We start from the raw sequence: 27,561 nt of genomic DNA, 5'->3' as shown, positions 1-27,561 counted from the left end.
ACTCAGAGGAGGAGGAAACGGAGGTAAACAAAGTCAAGAGCCAAAGCATTCCCATCCGGACTAAAGAGGAACGGCGAGGGGAAGAAGTCCCTCTCACGGACTGGAAGGAAATAAAGATTGCGTTTGCCGACTGGGCCCCATGAGTCAAACTAGCATTCCCGGTCGGGTGACAGACGGGGGACAGAGGGTGCGCTCGCCAATAAACCCTAAGGATGTACAAGCAATTGTTAAGGCAATTGCAGATAAAGGGCTTAATTCTGCCATGGTCTCCACGCTCATAGATGGTGTTTTCGGAAGAGACGATATTCTTCCGTTCGATATAAAACGGGAATAGAGATGGGGATGGGAACAACGATAGAGGCTAGCCCTTACAGGGTGAGGGTATGCCGCTGTTAGAAAAAATGGCAGAGTTAGGTGGTGCCCACTTAAATCCATTAAACTAGACCTCCAGAATAAAACCAATGACAATTGTGAGTTTCTGTTCACAGGATTAGATCATTGAAAGCCCTCGTAACTCGTACGCCCTGGTGACAAGAGAGGACGACAAGTCTCTAACCATTGTGTCTGTACCCAGGAGCTCCACACCAGCGGACCCCGAGCAACAGCGAAATAGCCCCCAAGGGAGGGGGCTACGATGCCTTTGTCTGATTTTGATTTTGGGGTTTGTTACTATAGGGCAAGTAGAATGATCGTGCTGGTATTACTCTTTGGACCCTGTATATTGAATCGCCTTGTGTCATTTGTGAAGAGCCGGCTAGAACAGGTTAACATCATGCTTGTAGAAAGCCACCAACTACTTTAAGAATGTATCTACTCAGTATTACCCCCACTTATCCCAACTTGCCCCAACTTACAACCCGTTACCTTAATTACCCCTCACTAACCACTTACCCGAAGTCATTAACCACTAACCTGAAGTGCCTCATGCTGTAACATTTTTTATATGTATATGTGTACCCTTTTCTACTTTTTTACTTTTTTACTTTTTATATTAGCCTATTTAATTAAACATAGGGAGGGGGGAATGTAGGTAGTTAGGGTCTGGCGATCGGAAGATGTCGCGCTGTACGGAAAGATAAGACCCCCCTCCGAGTAGCCAATAGGGCCTAGCCTAGGTCGTAAGCAGACGGACGTGACGTTGTAAACCCAGGCTCTATAACTCCGTGTTACTCGCCAATAAACGCCATTTGCCATCCACCACATTGGTGTCCGTGAGCTGATGGCCCGAGCGGCCTGGGATTGGTCGCTGTGCCGTTCCTGAACCAGGTCGCCACGCCAACGAAGGCAACACTCAGGCAATACAAACTGCTAGTATCTCACCCTTTAGCTTCTGTTGAATTGTTTTGGGGAGTTTTAGGGGTAATTTTGTTTGGGATTTTGTTTGTTTGTAGTGTGGGTGCATCCTTAAAAGCCCGCCCTCCCAGCCTGCTAATTTATCCACCCCAGATGTTATAAGATAAAATTTGTGCTTTCATTTGTTAGTGTAATAAATGGCTCCAAGAATGAGCTCAGTATCTCACTGTCTGTAGCAGGACTGCTCAGTTTACATTGGGAATTGTTTGCATGCATTAGTAGGGGTCCAGGAAAAGACCGGATAATGAATGACAAGAAGAAGAAATAATTTTGCTGTTAAGTTCAGTAACATGTGCTTGGCTTGGCAGATGGCTTCTTTCAGTAATGGAGATGTCAGCTAACAATGTTTGGTGCTTGAATGCATACACAATAATTCTGGATTAAGCTGAGTTGCCTCAAATACCCTGAGTAAATCTTTGCTCTTGTCCTCTATGGATCGGTACAGGTTTAGTTGTCTTTATTACTCTGCGCTTTTATGAAAGACTTTTATTTGAGAATGGCTTTTAGGTAGATGGGATCCAGCAAAGGCTGTTCAAGTGAGGGAGGACATGTGTTCTGTTATTGCTCAGTGGATGGAGCACAAGGTTGCAGGGGTCCCTTCCAGGTCTGCAAGGCTGCTCTGCATTGTGCTCATTCCCTGCTAGTGGTTTTATTTAACTTCACTCAAGTCCATTATAGCTTGAAGACATTTTTGCTTTTCAGTGAGTTTGTTCTGAGACCCTTTTTGGCGCTAGCGGTTGCAAAAAGTGACTTGGCTTTCCATTAGAAGAAATAGATAGTATTTGCTTTTGGCACTTTCTAACTCAGATTTTCTCCCAGAGATGCACAAATTTCATTAAAGAGATAAAACCCCTACTCAAATATTGTAGAACTCGATCTCTTGAAGTCTGGCAAGTGAATGTGGAACAGTTAACCTTTGCTTTAGTAAGAATGGAGCTTCCCAAAGTAAGATAATTGCTGGAGTGCTGCTGTTAATGTGAGGCTGGCTTGTTGCCTTTCTCCAGGGAAAGAAGGGATGGAAACAGAGTGATGGAGCAGTTGAGCATTTTCTGCCTGGGAGGAATCTCTGCTGTGTTGTGTTGTTTGGTTTTTTTTGCTGAAGAAAATGTATTTTACATGCTTTGGGGAGGCTTTCTCAGCAGGTGAACTCATTCCACCCTAGATGTGATTGCTTTCTTAAGGTGGGAAGGAAGTGGCTGTTCTCTGTATGTCAGTATAAATAAATGATAGTAATAACAATCTAATATAGGTATTCTGGCCTTTAGCCTTCATTCCCCTTAACTGGGATTGCACTTTTCAGTACTGAATTGTAGTAATAAACAAGAATCTTTAAGAGCCAGGTTATATCCCAGTGGCTGATTGACTCTTGCTGGGGAGGGTTGCCCCAGATACCCTTCAGATACATTCCAGTTGTGTAATTGGCCACCTACAAGACGTAGCAAAAAGGCAGAACAGATGTGAAAGAGCCGCAGCAGCTCTAGTGGGGAGATTCCAATAAGTGATGCTGGATGGCAGCACTGCTGTGACAGGCTGGCTGGGCTGGTGAAAACGGACTCTGGGCTCCCTCCTGAGTGTGTGATTTGAATCACTTTCTCCTCTCTATGCAGCAAAGTCTCTTTGCCTGTCCTGTGTTGCAGCCTCTGGCTCTTGGCAAGTGAAAATTCTCATGAATAAAGTAGTCATGTTCTTCAGCATTGCCCCTGCCCCAACCCTACTCTGCCAGCCTGAAGCTGCAGAAAGCCTTTAACCACCTGAGTGAAAACTCACTGCCATTAGAAGCTCCCTGGTGGGGAGAATTGCAGCCTGAGCCCCTCTTCTTGGGCAGAGACAACTCCTTGTGCTGCTGCCGCCAGCTTGCTGTGAGCTATTTCAGTGTCTGAGTCTGAAGCCTTGCTGCTGTGAAGGCGTATGAATGAGGTGTTATGAAGGAAAGATTAATGCTTTTTATTAGAGCTTCCTGGGGTTTTAGAGGAGCAGCACTGCTCCTGTATGGGCTTTACAGATGAACAATAAGACAATTTCCTATTGCAAACCAGGCAGTAAGGAGAGACAGATCCTGTTCTGTAGTTCTAGTAGTAATTTCAGGGAAGGTGTTTTCAGTATTTCATTGCCTGCTTTCAGCTCAGTCCCTAAGGACACTGTGTCATGACTGGATTGTGTAACAGTGCAGTAGAGCCCAAGACCTTGCTTGGGAGCATGGGAATGATGGAGCTTTGTCCCTAAGGAGGTTTGTGACAGGCAGTGGGAAGTGCAGTCTTCCAGTCTTTGCAGGATTTGGGAGACAAGAAAACATCTAGGTTTTCTAGTCCAAGCTCTTTCCTTGCTATCTAAGATAGTTGCCCCTCCATGGTGTGAAATACAGTGTGACTGCTCTTGTCACAGACCCAAGTGTTCCCTGTCAGTTAGTGAAAATAAGAGAAAATAAATAGCCCAAAGCAGTCACCCTTCCCTGCTGCCACATTAACCCTTGGAAGCTTCTTGTGCACTCACACACCCTCCTAACCGTCCATTTAGGTTGATGCATTGGCCAGTCCTTGTCTTCTGTATGCATTATATGTCATTAAATAGGAACTGTAAGTAGCCTGTGGTGGAGCAAATGGTGTTATTACCATGGGTGGACTTTGTATCAGGCTCAGGACGGGACGCTGTAATTCTAGGATTTCCTTTTGCTCCACATCCCTAGGACATTATTTTCTCAATGGTGCCTGAAAGATAAATGTGCAGAAAGGTCTTGCATCAGCAGTGCTGTCAGACATCCCTGTGCAATGCTGACTCAGGCTGTGGGGATGCAAAAAGATGAGTGGTTTGATTAAAAGAAACTATAAAAATTCCTGTAACTTCACATAGGGAAGGCTGTCCTGTAATTCCTGGCTGCATCTTTCTGCCTCTACCCTAAAAGCTTCTCTTTCTTCATCCTAAGAGCCTGTTCTGGCATTCAGAGATGACATGGTGAGTATCTGATGGGATGAAACTGCTGATGGCCACCTGAAGTAAGTTGTATTTACAGACAAACTTGACCACAAGCCAGATCTTCACTTTACCACCAGCTTGCTGAATGCTGTTACTGGCTATCAGATGGGACACAGGAAGCGGCATGCATTTCTATATGTATGCATATTAACTCCTTGTATGTATAGATCATTATTTCATGTGATCTGTAATGGCTGGACCCACACCTGCTGGAAAAAATACCCTCTGTAAATCAAGTCTCATACAGTAATCTGCCATTGGTACTTGGAAGAGCAAGAGTGGTAGGAAAACGCAGTTTCTACCTGTCTCAGCTTGTGTGGAAATGGGCTTCCATTGTCTGGGTGGATGAGTGTATGTGAGAAATACCTCCTTTTCCACAAAGGGAAAGGATGGCTGTTGCACTTTACACACTGGATACAGGCTGCAGCTACAAGAGCAAGCAGCACTTGTCCAATAAAGGTGAGCTTTAATTTCTTGTTAGTATCATCCAGTAATAGTGTTGAGTAAGCTTATGTGCTGCACATTGAAAGCAGATGAAGGTCTAAGGAGTAAAGAAGGGTGACCTGTCTGCCCTTTCCTCCTGTCCTTTTCCTTTGTCCTCCCACATGCAAGCAGGAGGAGAGTTTCACTGCTGACTCCTGGACCATGCATGTCATGATGGGGAGCAGTCTATGTTGGCCTGAATGACACATTGCATTGCCTGCAAGCCCTGGGTTGAGGACAGCTCTTAAAAGGTTCTTGCTGGGAGCAAGAGACTGTTGTGGGGTGAGCAGGGAGGACATAAGGAAAAGAGCAAACACAGGCTGGAGGGAGTCTGACTTGCAGCAGCCGCATTGAGATATGGCCTGGTGCTAATTTGGTAAATTGTTTCAGTGATACATTAGCAACTTTGATGAAGGCAGTGTCTGGAAGGATCAGCATCACTGTCTGTCCGTTGCTGGGATATTGGTCTGGATCCAGTTTTGTCATTTTGATGAGAAAACTAAGTAAATCATGATGCCAGTGATACTGTAATTAGCAGGGAAGGCATGTGGATGTCCTTCAATGAGTGTGTATTGCTTTTCTGGCTCACCAGTTGGAATACAAACCTGTTAAATGTTCCTGGCTACATTTTGTTGTGAAGGTCAAGGTCAAGAGTGTCACTTCAGATGAGATTGGGATGATGGTCTTGAGCCAAAGGTGTGAGAAAGGCATCCGGTTGCTGAGGCAGAGCACTTCAGTCTGAACCTGAACTGTCCAGGAGCTCTGAGGCTGCTTGAATCTGGCTGGAGAAGGTGGATCACTATGAGCTTGTTAGAAGTTAATCATAAGTGATTTACCTGAAATGGAGAAACTGTGGTAGGGGTTGGAACTGAATGAGCTTTAAGGTCCCTTCCAACCCAAACCAGTGTTGGATTGTATGAAAAAGGCAGGTTGTCCTATCCAGTTTCTTTGCTTTACTCTGAGCACTTAGCAAGTTGCAGGTGTGATTGTGGCTCAGATTAATGCACCAGGCTGAGACACACAGACACGTTTTCCATGTCTCAGGCTGGCACTGATGCTAATGTCAGGCTGAGATGCTCATAAGATGGAAATCCTCTGGTCTCTAGTGTGATGCTGCTGAGTCTTGTTAGTGCAGCAGGAGCCATCCGCCTGAGCTGTCTTTCATACTCAGATTGTGGAGCATGGTGTCAAAACTAGGCATGGGCAGAAGGGGTGGCTGTGTACTACCAGGCATTGTGCTATGCAATTGCTAACCTCCCTGCACCATTCTGTGCACGGATACAACCTGCCAGCTGGCTTCTCCCAAAACACATTATTGACTTTAGCAGCATTAGAGGATTATCAAGGCTGAATAAACCTGCATGTCTAAGTTGGATGAATTTTCTAGGCTCTCCAGAAAAGTTTCTGTGTGCCTGCCAAAAGATGGGGAGCTCAACAAGAGGGTCGAGTGCTGGCATGTGAGTGTGACAGCCTGATACTGGCTTCTGACTGTACTGCCAGCCCTAGCAGGCTGTTGAAGAGCAGATGTGTCCTTTCTGGCTTTGGGAGAAGGTAATGCTGTATGGTGAGGGTGTATTATGTAGAAAAGATGGTAGTAATTAATGCTTGAAAGACAAAATAAACCACATTGCTCTGGAGGCAGAGGATTGCATGGCTGTCTGGGGGAGTGTTAAAGCTGATCTGTGCTTAGCATCCTTGCTGATGTATGGCTTTTGAGTAGGAACATGACCTGCTCTCTTACTGTGCAGATTTAGTGTTGGTCTGATTAGGTGATGTGTGTATTAAATTAATAGGGCTAGTTCTTTTCTCTGCTGTTTGGAAACAGCCTTCTCAAAATAGTAATATCTATGGGGATGTAGCTGAGTGGTCTTGTTGGTTTTGTGGATGGAGGAGTGTGGCTCTCGTAGATGCCCCAGAACAGCATGGTAGGAGTCCTGCTGATAGGGAGAGCTCCTCAGATTTTAAAGGTGTTTATGTGAGGGTGTGTGGGGTTGGGATCCTGTGGCTTGGTGAAGGAATTGTGGCTCAATGTCTGTAATGAAAACTCAACAAAAGAAACTGGAAGGAGCTTACCTGCAATGGTAAGTTCCTATGAATGAAGTTAAGATCAATTACACTTCTATTGAATTCAGCTTGCAGCTAAAGAAATGTATTAGAAAGGCATTAAATCATTGCATTAATATTAAGAGACTAAATCTGTATAAACTCAAAAGGGGGATTGCTGTTTGCCTATGAGAGTGATCAAGAATTTCACTGGAACTGCTGAAATCTGTCACTTGCCAAGAATCTGTCACTGAAATGGAATCATCTTTTCCACCTGGACACAGTGTAGGACCAGAAAGCTTTTCTTGTGATGCTTTCCCTCCTTCCTATAGCAAAGAGAACAACATCAACAAAGCTTTTCCCATAAGCAGCCCTTTGAATCCCTAGTGAGAGAAATCACCACAGACTAACTGGAGCTGCGTGCTGCAGTGCAGCCTCCAGGGCTGGAGGTAGGACCCAGACATGAAAGCTGTGTTTTCTGGCCCATTCAGGTGCAGTTATTTTTAGGCTGGGAAAGCTTGCTCCCTTGCATTAGCAATTTTCAGAATGTTTAAGGATTTGGAATTGGTAAGTTTGTAACATCACTGCCCTGGAATACACATCACTGGAGGTTTCTGTGCTGTTTTCTGTAGAACTTAACTCTGATACCTGTTTCTGTAAAATTTAATATTAAGGAAATTAATAACTGGAAGTCATTCAAGATAAAGCTGCAAATATAATTTTAACTCATTTTTAAAGCTTTCTTCCTTGAACCTAGGTTTTAGCAGAGATAGGCCAAAAAAGCTTTAAATCATATCTGGTGTACTTACAAGTATGAACCTTTGGAAGCACACTTGTACTTTTCCATCTTTCTTTTCCCAGCATAAGTACCTAAGTAGGAGCTTCTAGTGTAAACGTAGAGGCAGCTGCTGCTGAGTGCCTTGTGCTCTCACAGCAGTGATCAGAACACAGCTTCATATATTCCTGTCTTACACTCTCCCAGAGTTTACTCAGCACACTGAAAGCTTTACATGTACATACAGGAGTAAAAGGTGTGATTTATTCTTATTTCTCCATGAAGGGGAAAAAAAATGGTGCTAGCAGAAGCCTGCAGTGAGATGAGACCCTTCCCCATTAGTGCTGTGAATTGACAGAGGATGTGTAGGTAAAACCAGGGACGTTCTGTATGGAACACTTCTATTTTGAGAGGTTTGCTGAAAGGGCTGCCACTGTGTCCTAGCAAACCTTGTGTGGGGATAAGCTGAAGAGTGAGAAGTGCTTTCCTTGCTTAGCTTGTCCCTTTTGATGTCCTGTCCCAGTATTGGTCACAACTGTCAGCTGAAAAAGCACAGGCCTGAAACAGTGCAGCACGTGGTTCTTTACAGGAGGCAGGTATAAGCTGTGCTTGGAGGGCTTTAAAGTCCTTGATGGCCTCACAAGTAGCTCTGTGCAATTGGACTATGCACCTTGAAATCTGTTTTCATTATATTTGTTCTGACATCCTCTGGGCAGGCAGATCCAAAAGGGGGTGTTTGTCAACTTGCTTGTAGTTATTGGAGAGACATCTTCAGTGCTAGAATGTTGCCTTTGTTGGCGTGGCGACCTGGTTCAGGAACGGCACGGCGACCAATCCCAGGCTGCTCGGGCCATCAGCTCACGGACACCAATGTGGTGGATGGCAAATGGCGTTTACTGGCGAGTAACACGGCGTTATAGAGCTGTCTGCTTACGACCTAGGCTAGGCCCTATTGGCTACTAAGGGGGGTCTTATCTTTCCGTACAGCGCAACATCTTCCGATCGCCAGACCCTAACTACCTACTGTGAGGATGGAGGCACGGACCCAGAGGCAGAGTGCAAGCTGGATCGTTTATTGCAAAGATTACACGATATTTATACACTTCCAAGCAATTAGCCAAGCACATCTGTGTCTGCCTTGCAGTTACATCAGGTGAAAGGTCCATCTGATTTTCTTATCGACATCCTCTTCCCAGTTCTGGCATCCCTATACCTTGCCAGTTCCAAAGTCTTCCAAGTACCAGTCAGGGACAGGTCACTCTTTAATTGCCTTCTGCGGTTCCTCCTGTCCATGATCGTTCTTAATTGTCTACTGTAGCTTCCCCTTCCCATGGTCTCTGCCTGTTTTGATACATTCCAGCCCCCGCAGTTCCCCCTTCTTGTTTTTGCAATGCAGTATACACGTCTTTCAAAAGCTTGGGATAACATTTGCTGCATACATTGTAATAAGCAAGGTACAACACATACAATGGCAAAGAGAGCAAGCAAAAGACCAATCCTCCCTTAACCAAAGTCACTAGCCACCCCGTTATACCCCAAGTAGAGAAAAGCGAGGATAGCCAATCTTTATCATCTTCCCTTAACTTCATGACACTGTCTTTTAGCTTACGGATACTGTCATGTACGGATTCTGAATGATCTGACAAATTCATGCAACACATTCCTTCCAAAATTTCACATCCATGTCCATGTGCTAAGAGGAGGAAATCGATTGCTGCTCTTTTTTGCAAAGTTGCATGTCTTATAGAATCAACATCAGTGAGCAATGCAGAGAGAGCAGATGCTGTAGCATTAGTTTGCTTAGCAAGCCAACATCCTAACTTATTTAATGTTGCTAGGGCTTGGGCGCTAGCTACTCCAGGAGCTAAAAATGAAGCGGCTATTATTTCACCTGGGTTCCAAAAATTTACCTTGTCATCGCAGCTCGGTTGAAAAGCGTGGGTTGACCTTCGAGGACGCAATCCTCGTTTATTCATTATCATGGTGGTATTGGGGATGAACATACCTAGGGTCCCTACTGTACATGGCCTCCCTTTTATATGGGATGGTACCCCTTGCCAGGCCCGATCCCCACATATCAAAAATACACCAGTGGGGAGGCCTCTTGGTTTATTTAGGGATTTAGAGATGTTGGGACTGGTATAATTGCACCAGACAGAGTTATTGCGATACACTTGCATACTGGCATTAACAGTGACTACCCCTCGTGACACGCTAGTTCCCAAGTAGTTAAAGAACAAGCAATAATCCCTTTTTACAGATCCTAACAATTCTATCTCTTGAGGCTCACTATGGAGCTGGGGTAAATATGGTATCCACCCATCCCAATTGTCATACCATTTGCCGCATACTTGAGGTACATGGAGTGTCATTTTGCACAACAATTCTATGCGATCAGTGTTGGGGAGACCCACTAAACAGGTTCGAAAGGGGTTGCCTGTGGATGACACCGACAGACAAATGGTATCTTGCCTGGTGGCATTCACCATGGTCACCCAAATATTTCGCCGCTCGCCTATTAATTCCCAAATGGCTCTAGAGTATGATGAAGCAATTGCAAAGATACATATAATGGCACATGCTATGAGGAACCTCATTTTTGCCTTTTAGATAACTTCCACCGGAATCTTTTTTGACAGATGCTTTTGGTTCTTTCCCAATCAGCCTCCCAGACTTCCCAAATTTCTGGAACCAAATGTGGTCTCCCACACACTAGGCTTAGTACATTGGCATCAAGCTCTGCCTGCTGACGGCGGCGGCAGATTGCACACCACCCTTCTCGAAAGGGTGAAGCACAATACCACCGTCAGCGGCAGGGGCACTCACACAAAACCCAAGCACAGTGTCCACTGCCTGGACAAGCCAGACACGGTATACTTTGCAGACTTCTGTTCTCTAACGGTAATAGCACTGGGTCGTGATGTTCCCAATCTATAGCTATGGGTGTGTTACCCCAGCGCGGTAGGCACCGGTGTAGATGGTAGTCACGCTTGCTGGTTCTCCGAGGAGCGAGTGGCCGATCTTATAGAGTTCCCAGGAATCAGTTCCAAACCACTGATGAATTGGCATGTACACGGCCAAATTTATGGTTCAGAGGATCTGAGTGCTGGTCGGACCCATCGAGCAGGGATCCAGCGATGTCGGGTACCTGTGGAGACACAAGCATAACCCTTCCCCCAAGTTATTAAGGGATATGGTCCTTCCCATTTACCAGATTCTGGTGCTTGGCCATGAACTGCTTCTAGGGCTGGTCGGCCCAAGTGCTTTTCCACCGGCGGCTGGTCGTCTTGCCAGTGATTCAAAAAGTTCAAAACATATAATGCTTTTGCTGTGCGCTCTTGGGGGGTATTGAACCCCTCGCTTCCCCCTTCTTGTTTTAACAACATGTTTTTGAGAGTGCCATGGGCACGCTCAGTAAGTGCCTGGCCGGTGGGACTGTGGAGAATACCTGTGACATGTTCAATGCCCCAGGCACATAAAAAGGTTGCTACCTTTCGGGACATGTACGCCAGCCCATTATCAGTTTTGATGTGGGCTGGTGTCCCCATAAAGGCGAAGGCCTGTGTCCAATGTTGACAGGCATAGTGGGCTTTTTCCCCAGTATGTGGGCTGGCAAAAATGAGGTTAGAGTGAGTATCTAAGGAAACATGAACATACTTCAAGCGACCAAAGGCTGGGAAATGGGTGACATCCGTTTGCCAAAGGTCAAGCGAATGTAGCCCACGAGGGTTCACGTCATACAAAGGGGGCAACAAAAAATTCTGACAGCTAGGGCAGGCCCGAGCAATAGATCGTGCCTGCTCTCGGGACAGATAAAACTGTCGCTGCAAAGCAGCGGCGCTTTGGTGATAAAAATCATGCGAGAGCTGTGCTTTCAGCAAAGTATTTGGCACCAAGACGGGGGCTGTGAGGGCATCGGCGTAACGATTGCCTTCCACAACAGGCCCCGGCAGAGAAGTATGTGCGCGGAGGTGTGTAATAAAATATAAGCTTACCCAAGTGCGTAAAAGGGCGACTAGGGTTTTGCAGAGATCATATAACAGAGCGTTTGAAATGTCGCGCAGTAGCGCGCATTCTGCGCATTGTACTATACCCACTACATACTGAGAATCTGAAACGATATTCAGGGGTTCAGCCGGCCAGCGTGAAAACGCTCTAACAGCAGCTGCCAGCTCCACAACCTGTGTAGAGCCATGCACATAGGATACACCAGAACACCAAGCGTCACCGACTTCCCAAACCAGGACGGTCTGTGAAGACCGTCCTTGCCCCAGGGATGGGGCTATGACTATGAGCCAGGCGGGGTTTTAGGGGCACAAGCTCGAAGAACTGTAGCAAGGCATTTTCTGGCCAGTGAATGGAGATCTGCCCTGTGAATCCTGCAAGGGCATAGACAAAGGCATCACTAAATTGGAATAGATAATTTAGGAGCTCCGTGGTAGCACTGAGATAGATAACTGCAGGCTCAAGGCCCAGGAGCTGTCGGAGGTGAATGTGCGCTCTGCCAATTCTGCCAATTGTTCTGCAAGAGACAATATAGTTCGCTTCCCTGTATGGGGCAAAAATATCCATTCAAGCAGGAGAAGTTTTTGACCCTGCATCTGGCCCAAAAGTGCCCCTTGTCGAGTGTTACCTGAAAAAACATAAAGATTAACTGAATGGTTAGGGTCGTAGCGATCAGCATGTGAATGCTGAACCTTTACAAGGACCGAATGGAGTGCTGCCTGCGCCATAGGAGACAGCTCCCTGGGGGATGCCAAATCGGGATCCCCCTTTAAGAGCTCAAACAAAGGGGAAAGTTCTTCTGTTGAAATTCCAAGGGTAGGCCGTATCCAATTAATAGTCCCTAAAAGTTTTTGCAAGTCATTTAGAGTTCTTACGTCTTGGGAGATTTGGAGGGATGAGGGTGTCACAGTCCGCTTGGCGATTCTCCACCCCAGGTATTGCCATGGCGCTATCCTTTGGACCTTTTCTGTTGCTATCACAAGGTGAAATGCAGTTAGGGCTGTTACTGTTGCAGTCAACACTTTGTCCAGGCGGGCCCCAGTGGAGGCGACAATGAGGATGTCGTCCACATAATGGTCAGAGAAAGACACGCGAATCGGTGACAATGCGCGTGCGACATACCACTGACATATAGTCGGGCTGTTTTTCATCCCCTGGGGTAAGACTGTCCAATGATACCGCTTGTTGGGCTCAGCCATATTTACAGATGGGACAGAAAAGGCAAAACACGGCGCGTCATCAGGGTGAAGCGGAATTGTAAAAGAACAATCTTTTAAATCTATAACAAGAAGTGGCCAATTCTGAGGGATGGCGGTGGGCGAAGGGAGACCCTGTTGTAAGGGGCCTATATCTTCCAAAACAGTGTTCACAGCTCGGAGGTCCTGTAAAAGCCTCCACTTTCCTGACTTTTTCTGAGTAACAAAGACTGGAGTATTCCAAGGGCTGTGGGTTGGGACTACATGTCCTAGCTGTAGTTGTTCAGTTACAAGATTGTTAAGATACTGCAGTTTTTCTGCAGTCATAGGCCACTGATCAACCCAAACAGGTGTAGTCGTGAGCCATGTCATTTTCGGGGCAAGTTGCCCATCGGTGGCTTCTAGGCAAAATTTTGTAGCCGCATGCTCCATTGGGATAGTGTGTCTCGTCCCCACAGCGTTACCGGAATTGGGAGGATCAGGGGCTTAAGTGTTGCCGCTCGGTTTTCAGGACCTACAACCAATATCAAAGATTTACTCTGGTAAGGGCTGATAGGGCCGCCCACCCCGGTTACCGAGGTGTGGGTCGGTTCTGAATCCCAATGCAAAGGCCAATCCTGAACTGCAACGATGGTAACATCTGCGCCTGTATTTATCAGACCCGTGGTAGTCACCTCCTGAGTAGCAGAATTGCAGACTGTACAACTGAGCATCGGCCTTTTTGTCTTAATGTCTTCAGCCCAGTAAATCATGGGGGCTCCAGTGGAGCCAAAACCCTTTTCTAATCTTTGGGAATCAGTTAAAGTTTTTCGACTTTCATCTCGCATCGCACAGAATGGAGTAAGCTGGGCAATGTGAGATCCTGCCGGTATAAAACACGGGGGCTGGGGGGTCCACACCATGATTTTTATTTCCCCCGTATAGTCTGCATCAATGACCCCCGGTAGCCCAAAGAGACCCATGAGGGTGATGGAGGAGCGCCCCAAAAGTAAGGCATGCCCCTCTGGCAAGGGCCCCTGCACCCCAGTGGGTATAGCTACCGGCTTTGAATCCACTGAGTGTGTGGGTTGGGAGGTGTCCAAGTCCAGCCCGGCACTGCCTCGGGTGGCTGCTCTGAGCTGGCAGCCGCCGCCCCTGCCCTGGGGAACATTTGATATCTTCGCGCCCTTCCCCTTGGCGCTTCGATATCGGTTTCCCGCCCCCCAGGACTCAGGTGGAAATTTTCCCTCCTTATCGTATCGTGACCTGCAGTGGTTGGCATAATGCTTGCCTTTTCCACACCTTGGGCATACTGGGGGCCCTTCGGGCAATCCCGTTCCAGGTGGCCCATTTGGCCACAAGAAAAACAGGCTCCCCCTGCCCGACAAGCGGCAAAAGCCTGCGTCAGAGCTTGCATTTGCCATGTTTGGGTTCCCACTACATTACAAGCCTCCACCATCTGGGGAATAGATGCATCAGGGTTGGCTGCCAGCAGCGACTCAAGAACCTTTTAGCAATCAATATTAGCATTGGCTACTGCGAGGTCTTTTAAAAATATCTGGCGGGCCTCAGGGTGTTCGACCTGCCGTTCTAACGCATCGTGCAGCCAATCGATAAACCTCATATATGGTTCGGCAGCTTCTTGCTTTATAGTGGTGAAAGACTTTAAGCCACCCCCATGACCCTCAGGAAGGCTAAATATGGCCTTCATAGCTTCGTTTTGCCCCTGAATCAAAGCCTCTAACAATTCGCAACTGCACATTGTGTTCACGAAAGGGCCCCTCGCCCAACAGGGCATCTGGCCCGATACTGTACAAGGGATCCCCCTGCTGCCGCCCCACATTTTCCATGGCAACACGCTCACAGTTATCCCTCCAGGCCTGCTTCCACATCATGTGCTGGGTCGGGGTCAGTATTATTTGTGCCAAAGTACGGCAATCATTAGGTAACATCAAAGTAGTGTTAAAAACCGATTGAATGAGACCCTTTGTATGTGGTGTGTGGAGCCCAGACTCCTTGACAGCACGCCGAATTTCCTTAATCAGACCCCACTGAAACCCTTCCCATTCTGCCGCCCCACTCTTTTAATTGCCTTCTGCGGGTCCTCCTGTCCATGATCATTCTTAATTGTCTACTGTAGCTTCCCCTTCCCATGGTCTCTGCCAGTTTCGATACGTTCCAACCCCCACACCTACACTAGAAGAACTTGACAAGAAAACTATCTGTTCTGGTTTCATTAGATCTGAACCAGAAAATACAGATGGCTTTCCCTCCCCCACATAACTGCCTCAGCATCAGTACCCCCATGGCAGTGTCAGTGCTGCTGTCTCTAACCCATGTCATCTTACCTCCAACAGGTTGGTGGGACGAAGACAGGAGTTGTGCGCTATGTGGGAGAGACAGACTTTGCCAAAGGAGAGTGGTGTGGAGTGGAGCTGGATGAACCCCTGGGCAAGAACGACGGGGCGGTTGCTGGTACAAGGTACTGTGTGTGCTCTCAAACCCAGCCTGGAGCTGTAGGGTTCCACACACCTCCCAGGGTGATGGTGGCCAAATGTCCCTCAGACCTGTTAAGAGCAGTTATGTTTGGTTGAAGACTGTGGGTTGTAAGGAAGAGTTGAATTTTCAGTCTTTCAAGCTTTGGAATAGCTTTGCAGGATCAGTGGAAACCTCATCACCGGAGCATTTTAAAGCAGGATCAAATAGCATCTGTGAAGTAACCTGAGTGTCTTCAGGGAACAGGAGAGAGTAGGGAGAGAAGGTAACTTGTGGTGGGATGCAGGTTTTGCTGGAATTGATTCTGTGACTGCATTAGCTCTGCTTTCTACACACATTCCCTTTATAAAATTTCTTCTTGCACTGTATCTGTAATTTACCCTGTCAGAGCTATAGAAGATAAAGACTTGACTCTCTCTTTATTCCTCAGCTTAATGATATTTCTTCCATTCTTTCTGGGGACAGGTTTCCAGAGATCCAAAGGAACAGCTGGTGGTTGTTGCATGTCCTTGTGGCAGTTCTGTAGTGTGGCAGCTGTCTGCTGGCTGATCTGACCACCTCTGACTCCACTGGCATCTCCACTATTTTCTTTTCCAATAAAGTCCTTGTTGGTATCTATAAAACTAGACAGGGACATCTCACAGCCTTGCTGGGAAGCTGTTTCTGTTCATTTGGAAGCTTGGTAAAAGAATGGCCCCCAGCATCCTTAAGCTTGGGAATGTTCAAATCCAAGTTTTATACAGCACCACTTTGACCCTGCCTCAAATAGAGGTAGAAATGGTTCTGTGTCCTTCAGAAGTTCCTTTAGTGGGAAATATTGTTGTTTTCTTGAGACTTCTTAAGGGAATCCTGCATTAGAGGTGAGATTTAACTTTGAAACCAAGGAGCAGATAGCTCCTCCCTTATTGGATCTCAGGTTCTATATAAGGGTCTGTTGTGTTGGGCCAGGCTTTTCTTTTTTCCAGCAGCCATGTGGTTTGATTTAAAATGAAAGAAATGCTGCCCTGTTCAATGTCAGGCCAAGAAAGCAGGAAATGATTGGCAGCAGATGGCTGAGTTCCAGCCTATTCTCAGAAGAAAAGAACTGGGATGGTGGAGAGCAAGTCATGGAGTGAATCCAAGTCTCTTTCTTTATCATACACTACAAATGATCTCTAAGCTTAATCTTCAGGGTGCTCAGAAGTGATTTATTATTTCTGTGCATGTGGAAGGTGTGGAAGGCAGATGTTGAATGTAAGGGTGCTCTCTCTGCCTCTCATCCTCACACCTCTGTTGCTCTGGTTTGCAAATCCAACCTCTGGAAGTCATCTGTCTTATGAAGCTGCTACGTCTTGTCTAAGGTTGTTACAGTATGTGCCCTGTCTGCAAGGCTTCTCCTTTCTTTTACACTTTATCAAGAGCAGGAAAAATTGAGCTCCACAGCAGGGATCAGGGAGCAGGTGTGAATTAGGAGGTTTGAATTAAACATGGGAGATTGAGGGAAATCTAACTTTGCAGATCTTCGAGCAATAATGGATACTATCAGTACAGCAGTGGTATGCGTGGACTCTCCAGCTGAAGGGTGCTCTGCTCACCAAGGATCTGGCTGCAGGTTTGCAGCATTGTCCCTGCTTGTCCTTTGATCCTTCATCCAACCTTCTGATTTTCTTACAGCACATCCCAATTTCAACAGCAGTGTTTTGGAGGAGAAGCCAACATAGTAAAAGTGACTCCTTTGTTACATGCAGGAACCCCTCAGTCAGTCTTCCCTTATCTCTGCCACAGGATTCCTGATGCTACCCTGAGCTTGTCCTGCCAGAATCAGCCTGGGCAGAGACCATCCAGTTCTCTGGAGTCTCTCTGCTTTGGTGACTGTTGCCATCTAGTGAGCATCCTTGGCCAGGTCACCTGCTGCTGCAGAAGCGGTCTGCCGCAGGAGAGTTGAGTCCAGAGAGCTGGTTCTGAGGCAGTGGAGGCTGCTCTCCTGCCTGCACTGGAGATTAGAGAGGTGCTGGTGTGGATTTTTGGATTCTCGCCCACAAAACCAAGCAAGTTCCTCTTGTTCATCTCTAGTACATTAACTTTTACCTGCTTATTCTACTGTTCTTCCTTCTCTGCCTCTGCTCCTATGGGAGCCTGTGCCCGCTAAACTGCTCATACCTTTGCTTTCACATAGTCTGAAACAGGTCAGCCTTGGACACTGAAGGTGTCTTTTATCTATTACAAAACTTTTTGTGCTGTTTCCCACCTGCAGTTTCTGTTGGCATCACACCACCACTTTTCTTCCCTGTTCCTTTTCTGCAATGTGAGTATAAAGCTCCTTAGCACTCAGAGCAGCTCTTGGTTTTCAGGCAGGCACTGCCAGGTGTTCTGGATCTAATTCTTGCTTCTGAACTAGAAACGTTAACTGCAACCACTTCCAGTCTGGACACAACGATGCAAGTTTGGACTTGTTCAGAGCTGTCAGAGGACCTATGAAGGACTTAGCCTTTGGCACTGTTGTACAGCCACAAGTAGCAGCCTGTGTTGAGAATAGAGAGACCTGTGGAAGGGACTGCACCATGCTGTTGGTCTGCCTGTGTCTGCTGCAGTTTGAGGTCATGATGCTGAGCAGGGCTTTGGTTGGGTTTGCAAGAGATCATGCTGATTTTCTTCCTTGGGTCCCTGCTCTGCAGCTAGGTCAGCCTGTGGTATGGCTGGTTTTTCATCCCCAAGGGCCTGTGCTGGCAGCAGGCACAGGGGAAGAAGCGATTTTTGGATTGTAGGTTTTGCTATTTTCATAAAGATTGTTATAGGAAGAATTTGGCTTGAGCAGATGTTTGCAAATGAATCGCTTTCTCATCCGGCTGGAAATCAGGCTGCTCTCTGGCCTCCCAGGCCCACAGAGGTCTGCCTGTGACACAGCCATGTGGCTGCCAGCACTTCAGAATAAAAGGGAATTGGGGAAACAGCTGTTCACATCTGGAGAGGACTTGCATTAGCAAAGCTGGGTTTGTCACTCATTAGGACCTGGGTTTTATGTTAACACAGGACACACTATAGCCCAGTATTATTCCTAGGCTACCTATGAAGCTGGTGAGAAAGCATTCCTAAAGGAGACAGGTTTCTGTGTTGGCTACTCCCTTGAAAGAAGGGGATGTCAGGCCTGGAGGTGATCTGGTTTTATTTACTGCAGTGCAGCTGGCCCAGCAACAAATGAACCTTGGTTTGAGCCAGTCAGTCCAAGCTCTGAAGGGGTTTCCAATGTTTGACACTGTGGGTTTTGGCTAATTTGTTTTCTAAAATAGGGCTCTGGAGAGACATAACCACTGGGCTCACTGCAATTGTGGAACAGCTTGCACTGTAATTATCTGATCCTCCCTTTTGGATGCTTTCTCTAAGTTTGCTTGCATAGGAACCAGGTCCTCTCTCTACTACCCAGAGGAAATGGCGCACATTGGAGATTGCTGTAATGGTATCTTTAGATTTCAAAGTTAAGAGCTGCCCTTTTCTGTTCTGGGAGGAAAGATTTTTACCCTGTAGAACACTCACACAGAGCTGTGTGATTCAGAGCTCTCTGATATTGTTGCCTTCGTTGGCGTGGTGACCTGGTTCAGGAACAGCACGGCGACCAATCCCAGGCCACTCGGGCCATCAGCTCACGGACACCAATGTGGTGGATGGCAAATTTCGTTTATTGGCGAGTAACATGGTGTTATAGAGCCTGGGTTTACAACGTCACTTCCGTCTGCTTAGGACCTAGGCTAGGCCCTATTGGCTACTCGGAGGGGGGTCTTATCTTTCCGCACAGCGTGACATCTTCCGATCGCCAGACCCTAACTACCTACATGATATGTTTTACTGTGTGACTTTCTGCAAAACAGAGTAGAGAACACACTCAGGTTTTGTGTGGAAGGTGAGTGCACGTGCTGTCACTGTGTTTGTGTACTGGGATCTTTGTATTCAGACTAACAGACGGGTCTTTCCTTGCGCCTCATCAAAGTGCACAGCAACTAGTGCATGGCAGTTATGTTGGGTTTCTCTGCTTAAGCACCACAAGTGAAAACACAGAGATAGCTACTACTCTAAGTGGCAGGAAAAGAGAATAATCCAACCACTTGCACACAGGAAGCAGTATCACAGCAAAACCAAGAGATTAGCTGAGGACTGAGGTTATATGTTGCTTAGTAATGTTGCATAGTAATGCTGTTCTGTAAGGCTTGAGTGAGTTGGATGCTTGACCACTTCTGACTTGGTGCATTTCCTGTATTACAGGTATTTTCAGTGTCCTCCCAAGTTTGGCCTCTTTGCTCCCATCCACAAGGTGATCCGGATCGGTTTCCCATCAACCAGCCCTGCCAAGGCAAAGAAGAGCCAACGAATGGCCATGGGAGTGTCTGCCTTAACCCACAGCCCCAGCAGCTCCTCCATCAGCTCTGTCAGCTCCGTGGCATCATCTGTTGGTGGCAGGCCCAGCCGCAGCGGGCTGGTAAGTGGCTCTTTCTGCAGACCATACAGCCTCGATCCACTTCTTCTGTGACCCAGCTCTACAAAGTAGGAAGCTTGGGGTTCTGTTTCAGCAGCTGCAGTGGGGCAGCTGCTCTTTTACCAGCAATGAGATGGAGAGTGGAGTGTGGGGTACTGTTGCCCACCTTACAAATAGGACTCCCTTCATGGACACAAGTTGTAACAGACACAGAGCAAGTGGGATCATTGCAAATAGCAGTTCAGGCTCTGTGATGGGAGGAATCTCAGCTCCACTGTCAAGGCAGGTTTTGTATAAGATCCCTGCAGACAAATGCCCTTGCTTCTTGTCCAACATGGTTGTGTAGCAGTGTATTGCTGTATCAAACAGCTGTGCAAAGGCTCCTGCAACGGCTGTGTCTTGCTCTGGAAGGGTGACACTGTCTTGGATCACATGCCTTGTAGTTTGGCAAGTACTCAAGCAGGCAAACACCAGAGTAGGAAGCAGTATTAAGAGCTGACTGCGGTAGTGTGTGCTGCATAGCACCTGCAGTCATTTTGGCTGGGGACAAGGGTGCAGTATCTGTTACTGTGAGTGGATCTGAGTAGCACACAGCAGTCTACAGCTGAGAGCAGTCTATGCAGCTGAACTCGCTGTTTGAGACTGCACCAGTGCAGGTCATCAATCAAATATACTTAAGAAGGCAGATGATCCAATAATACCTTTTCCTGATGCACTTCCACCCCATGTCCTGCCCTCTTCTTCAGTGCAGAAGAGCTACTGAGCTTGTAAGCAATGCCCAGATGTTTTGCAGACATAACCTGACCTGTAGGGTCCAGAGCTGGAACTGCAGCTTTGTACAGTGTAATAAAGGATCTGTAGGTGAGCTACATTCCAGATTTAACAGGAGCCTCAAGCTATTTCAGCCTGAGAAGGACATAGGTTTACCCCTGTCTCTTTTTAACTTGTTTTCCAGCTGACAGAGACCTCTTCTCGATATGCCCGAAAAATCTCTGGCACCACAGCTCTCCAGGAGGCACTGAAGGAGAAGCAGCAGCACATTGAACAGCTCCTGGCAGAGCGTGACCTGGAGCGGGCTGAGGTTGCCAAAGCCACCAGCCACATCTGCGAGGTGGAGAAAGAGATTGCCATCATGAAGGCCCAACACGAGCAGGTAGGGGGTGATACGCTTTATCACTAGCACTCAAATATCTGGCATCCTCTGAAAGTTTTAGGTAGCATTATGGCTGTATAGCTTCCTGATATGAAACCTGGGCTTTGAATTTCTGCTTCTTAAGTGGTGACAGCTTCCTGCGTGGTGGATTGAGCTGAGGCTTATTCTGTGCTCCTGCCAGCATCGCATGGGCTCTGTCTGCCCAAGCCAGGAGCAGAAAAGGGCTGTGCCAGAAGAAAGACAGCAGATATTGATCCACCAGACACAAACTACATTTGAATTCTGAAATGCAAGTAGAGGGCAAACTTGTTGCCCTTAGTCACCCAATCTGGCTGTGGCTGTGACTGCATTGCAGTGTTCCCTTGACGTTATCAAACACTGCTGAGAGCATCAGCTCAGTTATATGCCACTGCTTTCCTACCGGAGAGGAGGTCTTTATCACATTAATAAAGTCAAAAGACCTATAAGGAAAATGGGCTGATCATGTGAAGGGGTTTTTGCACAAACGTTTGTACAAATGATACTTTATGCACTTAAACGCTTAGAGGAGCTGTATTTGTTCTATTTGTCAAGATGTGGCTATTCAATGATTGCTGTCATGCCTCCCTGTCAGAAATGCAGGAGAGACTGGCAAATCAACCTCAACTGACATCATCTTCATGTCTAATATTTTCCAGTAGTGAGCAATAACAAATGAACTAATACAACCCTGAAATGTCTCTCTTGCTTCATGACAAGGGCTGAATTGCACTGGTAACCTCAGGATGGATTTTTCACAACTATTGAGTCTTCAAGCTCTTGACTCTTAATTTAGAGCTGGATTCTCCAAAGGGTTCAAGTCAGAGAGGCACTGATGCATGGATCAAATTTACAGCTGCTGAAGATTGCTCAATTTTTTCCATTTTGATCCCTACATAATGGGCTCTTTGAAAAATCTGCCTTCCTACCATAGCATCCTCTGAAACAGATCAGCAAAACCTTCTCTTCTCTTGTTCTGACCCTTTCTTAACCAACTCTGTGCTTAAAATTTGTAACTTATCTCTCGGGCTCTCTTTTTGCTGCAGTACGTCACGGAGGCAGAAGGAAACCTCCAGCGAGCACGAACTCTGGTGGGTGTGATACAGAAGGAGAAGATTGAACTGTTGAACCAGCTGGAAGAGGAGAAGAGGTAAAACAGGAGTGAATGGGTATGAAGTCATGGGGGAGACTCCTGCCCCAAAGCATCATTCACTGGATCTAAGGAGAAGAAAGTGACTGGGACAGTCATCTTTGGATGTCTTTCAGTACTTCAGATACGTTTTTTCACCCTCCCTGGCCACTGTGGTCTACACTGTGTGTGGGGAAGGGTTGTACTGCGTCAGATAGTGGGAGGTTTAGAACGGTTTTGCTGCAGTTGCACATCTGATGTGAATCTTGTGTAGGATTGTGCTTCCAGTACTGTGGCTGCCCCCATTTTCTGACGAACTGCTGCTAATGACAACCAAACAGTGAAGTATTTCCCATTAGTCTTGTACAGCCCTATGTCGTATAGCTCTTAGAGAAAACTCAATGCTGTATTATCTCGTGGGGTTGGAGTGAGCTAACTTTTTTGTGTCTCAGGTTGCTTGGATATGATCAGCTAAACCTAATACCCCACTATTACAAAGCAATTTAAAGGCAGAAAGCAAACAGCCAGGGCAGCTCATACTTGGGTATGAGTTTCATGATTTAACATGGTTTCCTGCCAAATGCATGGAGAAGCAGCACTATTTGCCTGAAGGAACGAAGGGCTCTGGTAGTATCAGTTACTCTGAGATTTAAAACCGTGACCAAACTCGGCCATGTCACTGTGAAATGGAATTGCTCACTACAGGTGGGATTAATTAATGGCAAGGCTTTGGACAGTGACAAAGCCTTGGCTAAGGATACAGCATAAGATAACAGTACTGGATAATAAAGAGAACTGTGCAGTTCGGGCTGTCCCAGACCCCTAACCTTTCTGTACAATCTGGCTTTACTAAGGACCACTTCTTTCCCCTCCATTTGGGATATGCAGATCTTAAGGACATTCCTTCTGAGGAAGGGAAGTCAAATTGGAATACAGACTTACTGTAGTGTGATTGATCATCTCCCCACATCCCAGAGGCCCCATCCCTATATACATGAAGATGCATACATTTTCTGTCTGGGTAAGAGTAAAGATCTGCTTGTCATTCTTGCAGTCCAATTGCTGTCTATATATAATTAAACTCTTCAGTGGGAACAGAAATACATTTCTGTGTATTAAGTAACTGAAACCAGTGTTGAGTTCAATTGAATAATGCTCCTCCTGAGGATCTATTGTTCTTCTGTGCATAAGTCTTCATGTTCTCTTGGTAGGTAGCTCACTTTCCCAGCTCCAGGAGGCCCTTTAACCCAAGACAGCTGACTCCTTTCCTAAATATCAACAGATGCCTCCTCTAATTACAGGAGGTTTACACAAGGAAGCTTGTTTATGAAGTTAGATATGTACTCTCACAGTAATTTTCATCTGTAATGGGATATGATTCCTTACATCTGGCTACCAGCTCAACATCCTTATTATTGCCTACTTTTTAATCAGTGAAGAGAACAAAGAGGGCTGAGGTTAGAAGAAAACTGAATTATTTTGTATCATTACTGGACTTTCTCTTCAGACTTTACAAGAGAGTCTTAGTCATGTCTCTGTGTGTTCATGTAGGTTTATGTGTGTTTAGTCATGACTGGCCTGTACAAGCTCTGGTGAAGGCTTTTCTGCCAGGGCAGCTCCCCATTTCCATGCTTTGGAAATGTTACGTATTGCCCACCCTCTACCAAGGAGGCAGAGGCTGATTCCCTTGGAATAATTTGTATGGACCTGTGCAATTGGCACAGGAATGGGTCAGTGCTTGGCTGCAGGATAACAATGTCCGTGTAAACCAGTGAAACCTGGTTGTGGTTTTCATGTTTTCAGGATCGTAGTGTCAGTGAATAGCAGTTGTGCCTGCTGAGAGGGGGTGCAGCAGAAGCAGCACATCTGTGAGTGTGTACCTTACAAGGCAAATGTTTGCTATGTGGAAAACTTATTACTGTTTAGCTCCATGGGTCTTGCTGTTTAGCTGCTGCTAAGCTGTTTGTGTACAAAGATTGTCTATATCCCTCTTCTCTCAGGCTTCTGATGTGTAGGGGAGGCCCATGTGCAGTGGCTGCTTAGAAAGAGGTTGCTGATCTAGGTGTTACTGATTTCTCTTTTGTGTTCTCTCCCCTCCTCAGGAAAGTGGAGGACCTGCAGTTCCGTGTGGAAGAAGAATCCATTACAAAGGGGGATCTGGAGGTAATTCCTAACACCTTGACACCCCTTGAATGTGGGGTCAGAACCTCAAATTGTACGTGGGGACTCGCTTGATTGACTTCTGCCACCTTTTGCTAACTCCAAAGAGTATTTTATCTTTACTGATGGCTTTGGATGTGCTGTGAAAACCGTGGTATAAACTGTGAAGATTGTTCTTTGGTATGTTGCCAATGACTAATAATGCTACAAGCTGCCTAGAATTAATCACGTGCAGCCAACTTGGCTTTAAGTGTCACCAGGAGTTGCCAAGCCATGTTAATTCTGACTGTATCTGAATGCATTTCAACATACGTTTTTCCACTGTAGAAATGAACTGACTGCTTAGTCACTGTCCCTGTCAGATGTTATTCTATTCCAGCTGAAGTGCTGTGTATGATTTGACCTGTGGTATCCCTGTGTGGAGTCCTCTGCCCATAAGTGTGAGGTTTGACACTAGGATACCCATTCATTTGAAGGGTATGCTTGGAGTGATGCTGTGGCAGTGAACATTGTGCAATCTGGAAGTGATGTTGGGAGTTTGCCCTTGAGTAGGAGGCTTTACTGTGGGGGAGAAATGGAAAAGATACTTCTGTGAAAGCAAGGCTTTGCTCTGTACGTGCAAATCAAAGGACTTTAGCTAGAGTGCTAGGTTAGTAACAGCCAGAAATGTCGGGGGACCTGTTCCTGTGCTTCTCCATAGGGCATATCAGTAAAAGCCCAGGAAAATGGGAAAACTAGGCAATGGAATATGTTGCTATGGCTTTGACCGTTGTGGCATAAGCCTCTCCTCTTTATCTAAAAGCAGAATAATGTGTTTGGCAAGGTATAAATAAGCAGTGTACTGATAGCATACCTTTGTTAGTGTGCTATCAGGTTTCTGTGATTCCTGAGCTTAGATGATAGGTCTCCCCCAGTGCTTTGGGGAAGGCTGGTTTATCCATCCATCCATCCATCAGTCCCTTTGAGAGCAGCGAACTGGCCCTGTTTAAGGTTAAAGTGCTTAGGCCTGGCTGTATAATAATGGCAGTGGGACCAGGGCTGGCTGTGTATTTAAATACACCATGTTTCAGCAAGATGGTAAGTTGCTGTGACATTAATGCTCCTATGCCTGCAGGTCCTAAACTGAGGGAAGATCTGATTGTCATTTGGGCTGCAAAGGAGCCGCTTTCCAAATAGGGATGTGGCCAAGCTTCTTGCAGGCTGTGAGGGTCCTTGTCGGAGGAGCGACCCGAGTCAAGAAGACAATCTCAATATGAGTTACGCTTCTTGTTCGCTTTATTGCACAGGCTCACCTAATTTATACCACTGGTGATAGTTTACGTGACAGCTGTACATCTTTCATTGGCTACATAAACCTGTCCACGCGCCTGTCTATACATTGCTATTGGCTAAGCTAAGTTTTACACACATATCTCTGCAACAGCAGGGTGCATGGTGCATTCCTTGTGGCCAGCAAGCTCCTGTTTCAGCGTTCTGCTTACATTTCTTCGACTCCAGCCCTCCCTGGCTCAGCTGAGTCAGAGAGAGTTCAAGGCTGTCTCACTCAGCTCTAATCCTGGGTTATGCAGGCCCTCGTGAGAATAACCATTGCTCCAGAGGTCCTGTCTTCACCTCTATGTTCATCTATATAGAGGAACAAACAACTTCTTAAGAAAGTGTCATGGAGCAGTTTGGTTTCCTGTGATGCAGAGAGCTGGGGTGTTCCCAGTGAGTCCAGCACCAGTGACAGCACAGGCATCAGCAGAAGGTTTGGCTGTGGTCAGTTTTTACATCCTATCCTGTCTAATTTGGGTGCTCGGAGTGAATGATTTGACTCACTGGAGATAATTCCCACCTTCCTGCCTTGTTGTGGAGCCAGTTAGGATTTTCAGAAACAAGTAATACACTTAAATAAAACTCTCATTGGAAATCAGGGGGGATAAGTGCTCCTTCGTGTTGCAGGGCATTTCCTGGAAATGGTTGTTCCTGGTACTCTTCATGTAAAATCACAACAAAGTCAAGCAGTGGCTGCTAGCAGAGCCCTTTGCATCCCTAGCTGGACCTAAGCAAACCACTCAAATGCTAAAAGCAAAACCCAGAGACAGTTGTCTGCCCTCCTCTGGTCTTGAAGGCTAAATCCCATGGTATTTCTTGCAATAGCATGTAGGTTTTGAACAAATCTGGGACTTCCAGGTGCTGAGCATGGGAGCCAGAATCCCTAGAAGCTCTTTGACCAAAGAAATCAGCATCTGAGGCCTAGAGATATGGATCAAGTCTTTGAACATCTGATAAAGAAAGAGCTGTGGATTTAGCCTTGGAATGAATTAAACCCATTTTTGGTCCTGCTTTAAGGTATAGTGGTTTGGAAGGTTTAAAGCAGCTGCAGGAAAACACAACCTTTTAAGAAAGGCTTTTTAGGGTGAAACACCGTGATTTATAGGAAATATTAACCTCATCAAGAAACCACCTCGTGCTCATCTCCTGTAACCTGCATCATGCCTTTAACAGCAGTGGGAAGTCAGATTGTAGTCTGTCAATAGTAATTCAAGGCTAATAGCTGGAAGTCTAAAATCCAGATCTGAACTTCTTCAGATATGGAAGAATGTTGAATTGAAGCTCTGAGTCATGCTGGCACGGCAAAGCAGTTTGCATAAAATAAGAAAGAATACAAGGCTTGATGCAAATCTAAAAGGAAGGGATTGTAATACAGTTGGTATTTCTTCCCTGTTTATTTTTCTCCTTTATTTTCATGCATTTTTCCATTGGAAAATAGCAGGATTGATAGGTACTGAGCAAGAATATCAGGTGGAACTGAGACAGCTTTGCTGGGAACTTGAGTGTTACCCTCAGGAGTCTTGAGACTGTCTCTTTGGGAGATGCGGAGATTAGTTTTATAGCAGTTCAGCATCTTCAGGTAGCCAGTATCTGACATGCTGCCACCAGTTGATGTAATCTCAGATCTGTGTTGCTGAAGTTTCACTTGGGGATTTTGAGCTACTGTAAACTGAAGAAAATCCATTGTTAGTAATGGAATAAATATCACTAAGTAAAAGCAAACCTGCTTTTTTTATATTGCAAAATTTCCATTCTGAAATACGGATCTTTGAGCATTACAGGGAGCCGGAGAAGCCTCTCAGTACATAATCAGATTTCTTTTTAGGATGCATTCAGTCAACTTTTACACTTAGGTGATATTATTTGGGGCTTTTGATAATGTTGGGTTCATCCTTCAGGAATCAAATAGATCACATAAAATAAAGTAGTCTGAATATGTCTGGCAGTTGATTGTGACCATCATCATGTATCATATATAATGATACCTTTCAAGCTGAAAGAGAAAACGTGTATTTTTATAAACTTCAGTTTCCATCATTTTTA

At 46.1% G+C, this 27,561-nt stretch overlaps 1 protein-coding gene across 1 annotated transcript in view; it reads left to right on the top strand.

Moving 5' to 3' along the window:
- Positions 1–27,561, top strand: part of LOC133213325 (CAP-Gly domain-containing linker protein 2-like) — a 106,039-nt gene that overhangs the window by 43,519 nt on the left and 34,959 nt on the right. The window contains 5 exon segments of the mRNA XM_061355488.1: positions 15,162–15,286; positions 19,534–19,747; positions 20,700–20,897; positions 21,962–22,065; positions 24,147–24,207. Coding sequence (XP_061211472.1) covers positions 15,162–15,286; positions 19,534–19,747; positions 20,700–20,897; positions 21,962–22,065; positions 24,147–24,207 — 702 coding nt within the window.

Source organism: Neopsephotus bourkii, unplaced genomic scaffold (assembly GCF_033783945.1).
Source record: "Neopsephotus bourkii isolate Nb327-2 ecotype Australia unplaced genomic scaffold, CSIRO-AGI_Nbou_v1 NB_804, whole genome shotgun sequence".
In the NCBI taxonomy this organism is placed as follows: domain Eukaryota; kingdom Metazoa; phylum Chordata; class Aves; order Psittaciformes; family Psittacidae; genus Neopsephotus; species Neopsephotus bourkii.
The sequence above is the reverse complement of the archived record's forward strand: the minus strand, read 5'-3'. Positions and strand labels throughout refer to the sequence as shown.